This window comes from Raphanus sativus, chromosome 4 (genome assembly GCF_000801105.2).
Source record: "Raphanus sativus cultivar WK10039 chromosome 4, ASM80110v3, whole genome shotgun sequence".
In the NCBI taxonomy this organism is placed as follows: Eukaryota; Viridiplantae; Streptophyta; class Magnoliopsida; order Brassicales; family Brassicaceae; genus Raphanus; species Raphanus sativus.
Window position 1 is genome coordinate 46,835,827 of NC_079514.1, and position 13,550 is coordinate 46,849,376.

Sequence of the window (13,550 nt, forward strand, 5' to 3'; positions counted from 1 at the left end):
AAAATTAAATTATCAGATTAATTTTACTATCCTAATTTAGTGTCCTTAATCGGACATGTTTTTCTTGAACAAAGTATATTTATTGATTAGAGTGATTCATATTGTTGTTAATGTAGTTAGCAAATGTGTGATTGGTTAATATAGTTAGCAAATGAATTTATTTATTAGGGTAATGTAGTTAGCAAATGAATTAAGAAAAAGTGAAAGGGGAGATAGATCGACGTGGTTTCTGATTATAGTTATATTGACACGTGTTTGTACTTTGTAGAATGAAATCGTATGACTTTGACACTACCGACTGCAGTCAAACAAATTCGAACATAGAAAAGTATGAAGTTGAGGAAGCTCTGGCTCTTTAGCCTGTTAAACGTAACTCTTTGTTTAACCAAAACTGAAAAACGGCATTTTCTGCCGAAACCAAAAAAAAAATTTAGTTTTCAAAATCCAAATCTTGTTTTCTACCAAACCTTTAAAATTAAGTTTTTTCGCGAAACCACAAAATCATAGTTTCCACTACAATACAAAATTAATTTTATATATATTTATTTAAATGTTATAGTTAGTTCATTATTAAGAATAAAATCATGTCCCATTTTAGTGTTTTAACTAATAATATTCAAATGTTAATATAAAATAAAAAATGAACAACTTAATATCTACTTATTAAAAATTAAGTACTTTTCATTACTGTTTGGAAACATGAATAAATGAAAAATGTTTAGAAACATAGATAGCAGATTAAATATTTTTTTTATTTATACATTTAGTCATTTCATTTACAATAAATTAAGTATTTTTTTTTGTATTTCTTTTTATTTATAAATTCTACCACTATATTTAAAATTAATTTAAATTAATTAATTAAAATGGTTGTTATTTCTTTGTGGTGAAAATAAAAAACACAAACTGAAATATGTAATACATACTATATAAAAAAAATTAAATATAATATTATCTTATTTAGTTTAGTCAAATATAAAAATTTAGATAATTCAATTTTCAAAAAAATAAAATATCACAAACTAATAATAATGCATAGAAAACTAATGAAAAAAATTAGTATGTTGTTACGTTTTAAAATGAATTAACAGAAAAATAACAGACTAATATATGAATAATAAAATTACATAAAATTGAATCAAGGTATAAAAAATTAATATAGTATTATGTACAAATAAAAAGAAATATTACCAAACATCTATATCATAAAATAATATATTCTACTCTATATGTAAATTATAAAACATAAATATATACATGATAATTGTTTATAAAATCAACGATTTATGAATTTACGTTAAACACAAATCATATCAAACAACCGCAAGTTCTAGTTTAGATATTAAATCTAAATGCAAATACTAATTATGAAAACAAATAACATTTTGATGCAATATCTAAATGTTGTATTCATATTCTATATTTAGATGATGCATCAATTACAGAAATGAACAAAATCTTATTATGCAAATGAAATATCATCTTATATACAAAGACAATCTTCACAAATGACCCATTTAAATCAGACCATTTGTAATGGCCTCCTATGAGTCCTATCAATAGTTTAGGATGGAAAAGATGTAAATCTGTTTCAATATGTTATCAATTTTGATTTGATTTGAAAGTTCTGGATATTTATAACTCTGTATGGAGAAAAAGAACATATGTTATATTCACTAAAACAAATTTCTAATCTAATCTCATATATGCATAGATAAATAATTGTATATGAATCTCATAGTATTATATATCTGTATAATCATGCTTTTCTTTTAAATAAAAGATTAACCTTTTTACAAATCAGATGGATATCTGGTCAAAATATAAATTTTACCAAATAAAAATATCTAAATAATTATGAGTAAGTATCTATCTTATTAAAACAGAAACATTCTGTTGGACCTAACATTTATTTTGTAAGTTTTTAAATTAAATACACCTTTATACTTTATAGTTAAACCTACATTAAATCACTAATGTTCCTTTCTTTAAACTACTATCCATGTTTCCAAACAATATACTTATTTCTTTATACTACTATCAATGTTTCCAAACAATATATTTTTATACTACTATCAATGTTTCCAAACAATACAATAATTAATCTTAGTTATTTTATATATATCATTTTCTTTTTAAAATTTTGTAGAAACGTTATAATTTCATAAATTGCAAAATAATAAACTTTAAATTTTGGATTATAAGATTACAAATTATGAAACTATTACAATTTAAATCCAATTAGATTACATATCGGTCATCCATCAGTTCAATCGGTTAGTCTCGGGTTTTAGTGATTTTTTTAAATATGTATATTTTAAAAACCTAAATTGAATTGTCAGATCTCCGGATTAACCGGTATAATCACAATCGGGTTGAATTTAAAAACACTGATTTAAATGCAAAAATATTTTAAATACATACTCTTTAAGAATTACCAAAATATTTGTTAAATTATTAGTGAAATTTTTCATCGTAAAATATTCCGCGCTTCCAAAGCGCGGATCAAAATCTAGTAGGTCTTAAAAATGATGATCCAAATGAGGTAGATCATAAATACATTTAAAAATCATGGTTATCTTTTTTATGTCCACCTTAGTGATTTTAAGGACATTTTTAATCCGTAACATTATAATAGTGTCAAAGTTGCATTGTTTTAGTGTAGTTTCAACACAAAAAAAAAATCGTTTCCAATCAAACTTTTAAATATTATTTTAACACTAAACCTCTATAATATAATACCAAAATATGTAACATTATAATAATATAATTTTTAGTGTTGAGCTGGAGAAGTTTATATTAAAATAGTGTGAAGATCATACTAAAGTATTGCTTTGGAATTTGGTTGGAGAAAGTCTAAAGACCGGCATACGACGATTGCGATGTCTCAATCAATTGACATCCACAGCTGATAAAACAACTTAAAAAAAAAACGTATGCAGTGGAAAGGTGAAACAATGGCATCGGATTGCTCAGATCCAGTTGTGCTTTTTGAGACACTTGTGAACTTCATCTTTACCATTATTCTTCAGTTTAAAGGTGTTTCCGGTAGAAATTGGATATGTTCATCAGAAAAGATTTGATGTGGCTTGAAGCTCTGAACACTTTCTTATTTGCCCATCCACAGATACAATCTGGTGGGAGGTGATACATCCACGTTTTCTTGTATGAATTGCACATTTTCACCCTATCATGGGCTTCATGGATTAGAAAAATGGGTGTACTTGTATTACTTTTTGGAGTCCACAGTTTTCATAATTTAGTTTTATATTTATATGTTTATATTTTTTTGAATATATATTTTTTTTGTCATCCGAAGATTATCATTAACAACTAAAAACACATACATCAAAGTTCAAAGCTGACTGATACAAAACATCAGTCTGTAGAAAATAGCCTCAGTTTTTTGAATATTTATACGATTATGTATTTTGTTGGTTGAAGTTTTAATAGTTTTTGAAGTCAACTTCTTATTGAGATATATATGTATGCATATCCTCCGTAGAAAATAGCCTCAGCGGAACGCCTCACACCATTTGACAACGTGAGAAGCAGACATAGGAAGGTATATAATTCAAATGTCTGAACAACAAATAACTTTTAGAAATTTGGGAAAACAAAAACAAATGATGAGTTGGTAAATAGGAATAACATGTGTATTAGGCTTTGCGGTTCAATTTTTAATGTCTGTAATATTAAGTTATTAACTCCCCCCTCACGAAGAAATCAATGGAGAAAACTGATTTAAGAGTATAATGGTGTTCAAAGAAAAAAAAGGAACCTTTTTTTTTTACATCTAACTCCATGTTTTTATTAAGATGATTCAAACAGGTTAGCCTTTGGAGCTAACCATACCGGAATCAGGGTGTTTACATGGGAGAAAATCGTATTCTGAGCACGAGCCCCTTTCGCAAGGAGGTCGGCCCTTACATTTAAAGAACGGTTCACGAAAGAAAAAAAAAACTAGTAAAAGATGAGTGTAGATGAACGAATTCATTCCACTCCGAGACCAGTGATGGCCATTCTTCTTCATCCTTAATCAATTTAACCATTTGAAAGCAATCCGATTCAAAAGACATAGATGTAACTCCCATATGCAACGAGTGTTTCATTGCCCATAGTAGGGATGAGAACTCGGCGTGTAGGGGGGAGAGGACCTGATCCTTCCCGGTCGAGCCGTATAAGTATTTCCTCGCCTCGAGCTCCATAACGAAACCACCTCCGAAGATGTTAGAGTTTGCCATCCATGATGCGTCCACTTGGCATCTTGGTAAGCATGACTCACTCCGCACATCTTCACTTGCAGCAGGCGTCCCAGACATAAGTACTGGTCGCTGTAATACTTGCGCCACACTCCATTCTTCTGCCTCTTGTATTGAGTGATCCACCGTATTCGAGGGTGCGATGTCGGTTCCGTTAAAAACCTTATCATTTCTTGCTTTCCAGATAAACCACATTATCCATGGGAAGCGAGATAGCACTGTACTTGATACTCCAGTTTTCTTCGCACGTAAAAGTAGATAATCAAAGTTCCCATATAGGGAGTTGCTCGGAAAGAACCCCGGACCCGTTGGGATGTCTGACAGAGCCCACGTTTGTAGTGCAGGAGGACAGATAAACAGGATATGATTAATGGTTTCGTCGTCACTTCCACATCTTTGGCAAGACCGATCCTAGCCACAATGTCTATCAACGAGTCTGCTACTGGCTGCTATACTATCCGAGAGCGCTTGCCAGAGGAAAAGTTTGATCTTGCGTGGTGTTTTTAGGAGCCAGATCAAGTCCTTTAGGCCGTTTAGGCTAGGCTCATGTCCTCGTGTCGTCGCCTTCTCTTCCTTTTGTTGTGTCGCCAGTTTGTATCCTGATTTAACTGTATAGGATCCTGATTTCATGTGAACCCAACGGAAGCCATCGTCGCTGAAGTTGTGGCTTGGGCGTAGACTCCGTATTAACGGGATGTCACCAGGGTCGAACATAGACTGGAGAAGCTCTGTGTTCCATGACTTCGATGTTTGGTCAATCAGTTGGTTGACAAACATATCATGATCTCTGTTATTGCCGATGTCTTTTGGTGTCCGTGGCGGGATCACTGGTATCCATGGTTCTGACCAAACACGAGTATTGTATCTCGATCCAATCCTTTTTCGCAATCCTGCTCTAAGGAGGTCTTGAGCTGCCATAATACTTTTCCACCCAAAAGATGGGGAGTTTGAGGTTTTCACCTCCATCGGGCTAATATGTCTATAGTACCTGCTTTTAGAACTCGGGCAAGTAGAGATGTTGGGTGTACAAGCAGTCTCCATAGTTTCTTGGCAAGTAAGGCCAGATTAAAGTCATACAAATCTCTAAACCCCAAGCCTCCTTTCTCATATGGTTTACAGATTTTATCCCAAGCTATCCACTGTAGACCGCGATTATCAGCCTTCGTACTCCACCAAAACTTCGCTATTGCTGCCTGAAGTTTTTTAATGATCTCTTTGGGTAAGAGGAAACGTGACATAACATAAGTAGGCAAGGCTTGAGCTACAGATTTTAAAAGAACTTCTTTGCCGCCTTTGGATAGGAATTTTGCTGTCCAAGAATTGATACGTTCATTGAGCCGGTCCCTTACAAAAGCAAACACTTGTCGTTTGGATCCACAAATCTTTTCTGGTAGGCCGAGATACATGCCTATGCCTCCTTCCTTGTGTATACCAAGAGTTTGTTTTAAGGCACCTTTTATCGCCGGTGGAACCTTACTTCCAAATAAAATAGACGATTTGCCATGGTTTAGTTGCTGCCCCGATGCTTTGCCGTAGATATTGATGATTTTTAAAAGCTCAGCACACTGCTGGATATCTGCTCTGCAGAAGAAGATGCTATCATCGGCAAAAAGGAGATGGGAGATAGATGGGCATGCTCTGGCTATCTTCAGGCCTGTTATTCTTCCTTCCTCTTCTGCTCCTCTAAGTTGTGATATTAGAGCTTCTGTGAGGATAATGAAGAGGAACGAGGATAGGGGGTCGCCTTATCGGAGCCCTCGTGTGGGTGTAATGTTTCCTTTAGGTTCTCCGTTCAAGAGCACCTGATACGAGACCGAAGTAATACACTTCCGGATCCATGTAACCCATTTCTCTGCGAATCCCATTTTAATCATAAGAGCTTCGAGAAAATTCCATTCTACTCTGTCGTAGGCTTTGCTCATATCGGTCTTGATCACCATAAATTTTGCTTTGCAGATTGGGTTTGTACGCAGCGCATGGAACGCTTCCTGTGCTAGTAAGATATTATCTGTGATAAGCCGTTTCGCCACAAAGGCGGATTGAGTCTCCGATATTACTTTCGGGAGGAGTTTCTTCAGACGTTGACACATTATTTTTGAGATGATTTTGTTGCTCACATTGCATAGGCTGATCGGTCTGAATTCTGTCATCTCTCTCGGACGCTCCGTCTTGGGGATCAAACATATATTTGTTTGGTTCAGCTGGGGGTCAAGGGTACTAGTGTTGAAGAACTCCTTGACCGTTCTGATGATATCTTTTGATGTTGTCTCCCAAAAGCTTTGATAAAACAAGCCAGTCATTCCATCCGGACCCGGAGCTTTCTCGGGATTAATCTCTTTGACTGTTTTTTTAATCTCCGCGTCAGATGGTTGACATGTGAGCAATTCATTCATCGTTGGGGTGATCTTCTCGGTAACGTACCGGAGTGCATCATCAAAATCTCCTGGCTGAGATGACGTGAATAATATTTGGAAGTATTCGGCTGCTACTTGCTCAATTCCTTCGTCACTTTCAGCCCAGCCACCTTGTGGCTTTTTAAGTCTAGTGATGCGGTTTCAAGCTCTCCTTTGTTTCGTCAGGGCGTGAAAGAACTTAGTGTTCTTATCTCCATCTTTTAGCCAGAGGACCCGACTCTTTTGTTTCCAATATAGCTCTTCTTCCCGGAAAGCTGTGCAGAGATTCCATTTTAGGTTCAACACTTCACTGCTTGGGACGTTTGGATCCTCCTGAGCTTTCTCGAGTTGCTCCTTTATCAGCTCGATCTTTTCCTTTGTGTTGGATGGGTTCTTTCGCTTCCACTTGGAGATTGCTCGCCTAACATCTCTGATCTTTATGTGGAGTGATCGGTTCTGATCATGATGAGTAGAACCCCAGCCTTCTTCGATTACCTCTTTGAATCCATCTTTGTATAGCCATCGTCTATCAAATTTGAAGCTTTTCTGCAGTCTTACTAGGCGAGACTGAATTCGTGTCAAGACTGGCCGATGGTCTGAGCCCCATAATTTTAAGTACTCCACATTAGTGTGGGAAAAACATTGGTGCCAATCTTCATTACCTACTGCTCTATCAAGTTTACATTGGACCTTTCCAGAGCTCATGTACCCTACCCATGACATTGGGTTACCTTTAAACGGGAATTCTATCATACCGCAGTTATTAAGCATCAAATGGAAAGGAAGGAATGATGTCTCTGGTCGTTTTCTCCCTCCCTTCTTCTCCTGGTTGCTCATAATCTCAGTAAAATCTCCACACATAAGCCAAGCTCCAGTTCTCGTGGTACTCATGCGGGTAAGACGTTCCCATACGTATTCACGGCACTCAATGACCGGATCTCCATAGACGAAAGTCATAAAAACTTTGTGTCCCTCTATCATAGCTGAAATATCGATCATACGTTTATCAAAGTAGAGGATTGACACATCATACGCATCCATATAAAACAAAGCCAAACCACCGCTTCTGCCTTCCGGCTCCATGGTAAACAATTTATTATAACCAAAAGAAACTTGAAAATCTTGCAAAAAAAGAACGAGTGTTTTTTGTTTCAGATAAAAAAAAAAAAGAAGGTGCAAAAAAACGATGTAACTCCCGGAGATGCTGCTTGGTCAAGTAGGCTCCGGCCCTTTGGCAGTTCCACGAGATGGTGTTCATATCTTCTTATTGGGTGGTTTCTGGGACACCACCGAACCTGAAACAGCACACGAGTTCTTACTTTTAGCAGAAGGAAACACCTCAATACGAGGGACATATTGTTTTGGGATATTCTTGGTTTTACCCGAGTTCTTTTGTTTTCTAGGCGATTGCCTTCCTCTTGTCGGGTTTAGTTTCTTGGATGCACTAGCTCCCTTGGCTACTGCGTTTTTTTGGAGGGGCTTACGTCCAGCTTGGCCTAGAGATTTCGCCTTCCTCTATTCTTCTGTTGCAGCAAACCTGTCCTCTTGCGCTCGTACAGGAGATGACTCCTTGTCATCATACACAGCATTTGCTGGAGACAACTGTGAGATGGCTTCTATCTTCTCTTCGTCTAGCCCCGGCTCATCTCCCAAAAGATCATCATTATCCATCATAGTCTCATCCATCACAAAGTCATTGTGTTCAGTGACCATTCTATCTATCTCTGCTTCATCTTCCTTGGTCAACTCCAAATCATCGATATTCTCGAGCTTCATCACCTTGTCCACATCTAATACATCATCTTCCTTTGCTTTGTGAGGGGAGTACCTGCTTGTCTGGTACTCTGTTTGGGGGACGTTACGTATGACCAAAGTACCTCCTCTTCCGTGATGGCTGTTAGTAGGGAGTCTCTTTTCTGCCGATGTCGGAGTACTTTGGTGGTTTCCGGTCATTATAGCCTTCCCTTTTGACCGTCGCAGGCGATCCTCCGAGGTTTCATTCTGATGTACTATCAGAACTCCACTTCTCGGCTCATTTTCAGAACCAGGGTTGTGGTTTCTCCTAGTTGGGAGCTCCGATACAGTTAGCTGCGAGTCATGTCTGCTCTGTGGAGATTCTCGCTGCTCCAATCTCGCAGACCCATTTGAGATATCTTTTGGAGTATCTTTTGGGGGACTACGAGGTCGCCAGATTAACTGGGATTGGGGAGAAGTACGGTTGTAGCTCCGGGCGTTACTTCTCCCTTTATGTAGGTTCCACCTCTGTTAGTATCCTGTCTCATGTAGCTTCCCAGGGAGCTATGGTTTGGCCCGGTTCTGTTGCTAATTCTCTGGTCTCGACCATCATCATCGATGTTCATTTTTTCCAATCTGTTCCAAATGCTTATGTTCTTGTCATCCTTTCGGAGATTTCTTCTCTCTGGGGCCTCCTTCTCTCTATTTAGTAGTTCTTTTTCACGGTGAGGATAACCTTCGTGTCTCTTTGCAGTCCAGTAGTTCTCCGACTCCTTTATCCGCTTTTCACTCCTGTATGCTCCGGCCTGATGGTAGCGAGACGGGGACCTCTTCTGACCTTCACTCGTTGGGGATCTTGGTCTCTTGTTATTGCGGAAGTTTGGGGGTAGTGCTAGTTGTGTCTGTTGTTGATTCGCCATAGCATTATTTTCCCTTAATTCCTTAATAAAGATATCTCTTTCCTCTTTCGAGATCTCCTCACATGAGTACACATCATGGGAAATTCTGTTGCACGCAAAGCAGGAGCGGCTCAAGCCCTCGTACTCAAAGGAGACCTTTCCAATATCTCCGTTTGGAAATCCAATTCTTCTGTTGAATTGTAGTGGCTTATCAACATCGATAGAAACTTGTAGCCGAGCATTCTTTGAGTCCAAAGCCATTTTCTTCCCTAGCGCCTTTGAAATCTCTTCGAAAGTTTGATCATTCCAAAAATGCACAGGCACTCCTGTCACCTTAATCCAAAAGGAAATCGTATTCGGGAAGTTATCACTCGTGAAAGGTTCCCATCTTTCCAAAGCAAAAATCCATTGATTTATGTGGCATGGTCTTTTGTTTAAAACCGTGATGAGATCCTCTTCTTTCTCGAAATCAAACTGGAATCTCCCGTTGCCCAAGTTTGTACCACGAGCCCGTCCTTCAACATTCCAGATCCTTGCCCGAGGGAGTAGGGCAATCATGGCTTCTATGCTTCTTCCTCCTTTGTGCAGGACTCGACCTATGAGGGTCTTCTTGAAACGTTCAGATGCTTCATTGAGATCGCAAGCCGGGAGGTTGATGATTTCATCTTCCAGATCCAGTTCCAGACGACGTTTAACCACCGCTGATGTTCCTCCAAGACGGATCAGATTCAGTTGTGGATTCATTTTCCAAAGGGATGATTAGAGGTAGACGATTTGAAAGCTTAGCAATACGCTAGAGGGATGTATACTTGAGGAGCACGTTACTCGGATATGAAAATCTTCAGCGGCTTCAGAGAAAACCACCGAGAGAATCGTAGCAAAAGCTAGAAGGTTACTAGTAATCCAGACTGAGAGGGCCGCTAATAAGAAGTGTCGGTAGTCTTCCTTGTGCGGAGGAGAGGTCTGCAGGGGTCTCCACGATCTCAGGCGCCATCAGAGTAGTCAGATCTGAGAATCACCTTTTTCGTCGTTCAAAACCTTAGGCGCAGCCATGTCCTAGAAAAAAAAAAAAAAAAAACCACAATATAATTTTTAACAGACTAAAAACAAAATAAGAATATGAAAAATTGTTAATGGGCCTTATGTATTTTTAGTGGGCTAAGACTTTCTCATAAGCAGCACTCTCCATGCCGTGATTACCCCCACCAACCAGACCTTGAGCAACACGCCCCTCCTCCGTGATCATTTACTTTATTACCCTCTACTTACCTTATTCTAGCTTCTTCAACACCTAGACACAATCGTCATTTCCTAGCTCAAATATTCTGAATATATTTATTTTATTTTATAAATACGTGACCCCTAGTCATCGCCCACTCAAACACACTCGATCGATCTATCTAATCTTCATCCTCGTGATCATCGCTGAGAAAAGATGGCCAGAAAGTTCTTCGTCGGAGGCAACTGGAAATGCGTAAGCCATCTCCTCTTCTCCCTAACCTTCTTTACTTCATCTCTCGTCCTTAGATCTGCTCGTTTCCTCACCTATCAAGTGAACTAGAACGGATAATCCGGATTTGATCATCGTTGTTAAGGTTTTGTTCATTGCTTGCGTCGATTGATTTTGAATTTCAGATCCTTGTTGTGTGATCTGATTCCGATGGTTTGAGATTTGTTGATTCAGTTCAGTATGATCTGGATTTGGATCGCTCTGTTGGTTCTTGGGAGAGAGAGATTTGTTATTATGATGCTAATGTTTTTGAATTTTTGAATGAAAAAATGTAGAACGGAACTGGTGAGGAGGTGAAGAAGATTGTCAATACTCTTAACGAAGCTCAAGTTCCTTCCCAGGATCTCGTTGGTATCTTCAGCTTCTCTCTATTTTTTCCATAGAATTGTAGAAAATATAGTTATCTGTTTTTGGTTTTTGCATGTCTATGAACTCTTCAGGGATCGTGAAAATATGTGTAGAAAATTAGATCTTGAAACTGCTTGAACAGGAGGCGCTAATAACTAATTAGATGAGTTTAAGAATTTCCTTTTTTTTGTGCTTGAAACAATCTTATTTGTCACATGAGTTTGGGAATGCAAACGATTATGTGTGCAAGGTTGAATCAAATCTATCAAGTAATTGTTAACTTGTTATTGGTTTAATATTTTTTTGTTTATATATGCATATATGCTTTGGTTTTTATGTGATGTTTATAGCAATAGCTATCCCTGTTATCGGTAATAATAACGGACTGGTAATGTTACAAATGCAGAGGTTGTCGTTAGCCCTCCATATGTGTTCCTTCCTCTGGTTAAGAGCATATTGAGGCCTGACTTCCATGTTGCGGCACAAAACTGCTGGGTCAAGAAAGGAGGTGCCTTCACTGGTGAAGTTAGGTGAGATTTATTTGGCTTTTGAAGTTGCATTAGATTGTGTTGAAAGATGCTCTTCTTTGTCTTAATTACATATTGTTTCCTGCCTCTTTAACTCTTCTGTAACTTGTGTGTGCAGTGCTGAGATGCTTGTGAACTTGGACATCCCATGGGTTATCCTTGGTCACTCTGAAAGGAGAGCACTCCTCAATGAAACAAACGAGGTCGGTGACCTTTCATGATAAAAAATAAAAATAAAAATTCTGCTGTACCATTTGGATTTGATTATTTGACGTCAATCCCCTATATTTGTAGTTTGTTGGAGACAAGGTTGCCTATGCTCTTGCTCAAGGTTTGAAAGTGATTGCTTGTGTTGGCGAGACTCTTGAGCAGCGGGAGGCTGGGTCGACCATGGATGTTGTGGCTGCCCAGACTAAAGCTATTGCTGGTATAATCTCTTTTTTGCTATATTAGTTCTTTCTCTTTGACACTGTGGGCCTTTTATGAGGGTATTAGTTTTGTTTCTACTTGCTCTAAGTGCATAGCTGCTTTAGTAAGCCAGTACATGGTGACTTTATCTTATCTGTTAGTGTTTATCTCCAAACTGCAAATAAATGTTTCGTTGGCCATTTTCTTACATAGAACTTCCTTTTGTCGGTAATGGCAGACCGGGTGTCGAACTGGTCAAATGTTGTCGTAGCCTATGAACCAGTGTGGGCCATTGGAACCGGAAAGGTCGCTAGCCCAGCCCAAGCTCAAGAAGTAAGTTTGTATATTCTATGTGAGCGAATCATTGTTGCTTATCATCAGTACTTGATATGAATACCAATATTCTTTCTCGTTGATGGACACAGGTACATGATGAGCTGAGGAAATGGCTTGCAAAGAACGTGAGCGCTGATGTCGCTGCTGCAACCCGCATCATTTATGGAGGTAAATAATATAACATAATCATACTAGTGTACTTTTTAATTTAACCACATGTCTCCACGAAGTTTCTGTGATTACTTAACTTTGGTTATGCAAATAAATATTCAGGATCCGTCAATGGTGGTAACTGCAAGGAGCTAGGTGGTCAGGCCGATGTTGATGGTTTCTTGGTCGGTGGTGCTTCTCTAAAGGTGTGTTTTGCCTTGTAAATATATCTAATGTCTTTGTTTGTAAACCATTATCTAATGTGTGGTTATTCTTATTTGATTGTTGCTTTTGCAGCCCGAGTTTATCGACATCATCAAGGCTGCTGAGGTGAAGAAAAGCGCTTAGTGGCTTCACGAAACAATCTCAAATCCTTTTGCTTCTTCAGTCTCAACTCTGATCGAAAAAATGAATAAGTTGATACAGTGTTATTGTGATACTCTTTTGCTTCAGTTGTATGTTGTCTTGAGGAGGCAACACACTTTTTCTTGGCCGTTTTGTTTAGCTCTGAAATCACAAAATCTCACCCTTTTCTAATCTTCCCTAGTGAAGTTGTGTTTGTATTCCTTGTTCTATTTTTAATAGGGATTGCTATAAAATTAAAAAGGAAAACAAGGAAATAAAAAAAGAACAGCCTAGCCTCGACAGTGTTTTTGGACCACAAACCCAAAGTTCAGTGGACCACAAACCCAAAGTTCAGTGTAACTGATTTCGACTCAAATCACATATGGCCCCGGCTCATCTATTTTTATAAATCAGATCAAATCACATGGATAGTAACAATTAGCCCTTATCTTTAGTTTCTGTTCTAATTGGTTGTACTGTCGCAGTCCATGTTTGGTACCATCAGTGTTTTTTTTTTGCATAGATGTGGTATAACTTCGTTGTGTCAAATCATTGCGGCGGTGAACACAATAACAGTACAAATAGGTGGTGCTATAGCTACGTTTTAACTTTTCACTCTCCCCCTCCTATGATTCTAT

General features: G+C 37.9%; 1 protein-coding gene across 1 annotated transcript; it reads left to right on the forward strand.

The window, feature by feature from the left end:
* Positions 1–10,603: 10,603 nt before the first annotated feature.
* LOC108848673 (triosephosphate isomerase, cytosolic) lies at positions 10,604–13,133 on the forward strand. The gene is made up of 9 exons (XM_018622095.2): positions 10,604–10,762; positions 11,074–11,149; positions 11,553–11,676; positions 11,792–11,876; positions 11,968–12,100; positions 12,320–12,414; positions 12,507–12,585; positions 12,691–12,773; positions 12,865–13,133. The coding sequence occupies exons 1-9, from the start codon at positions 10,724–10,726 to the stop codon at positions 12,913–12,915; spliced, it is 765 nt and encodes a 254-aa protein (XP_018477597.1). The 5' UTR covers positions 10,604–10,723; the 3' UTR covers positions 12,916–13,133.
* The last annotated feature ends 417 nt before the right edge of the window (positions 13,134–13,550 follow it).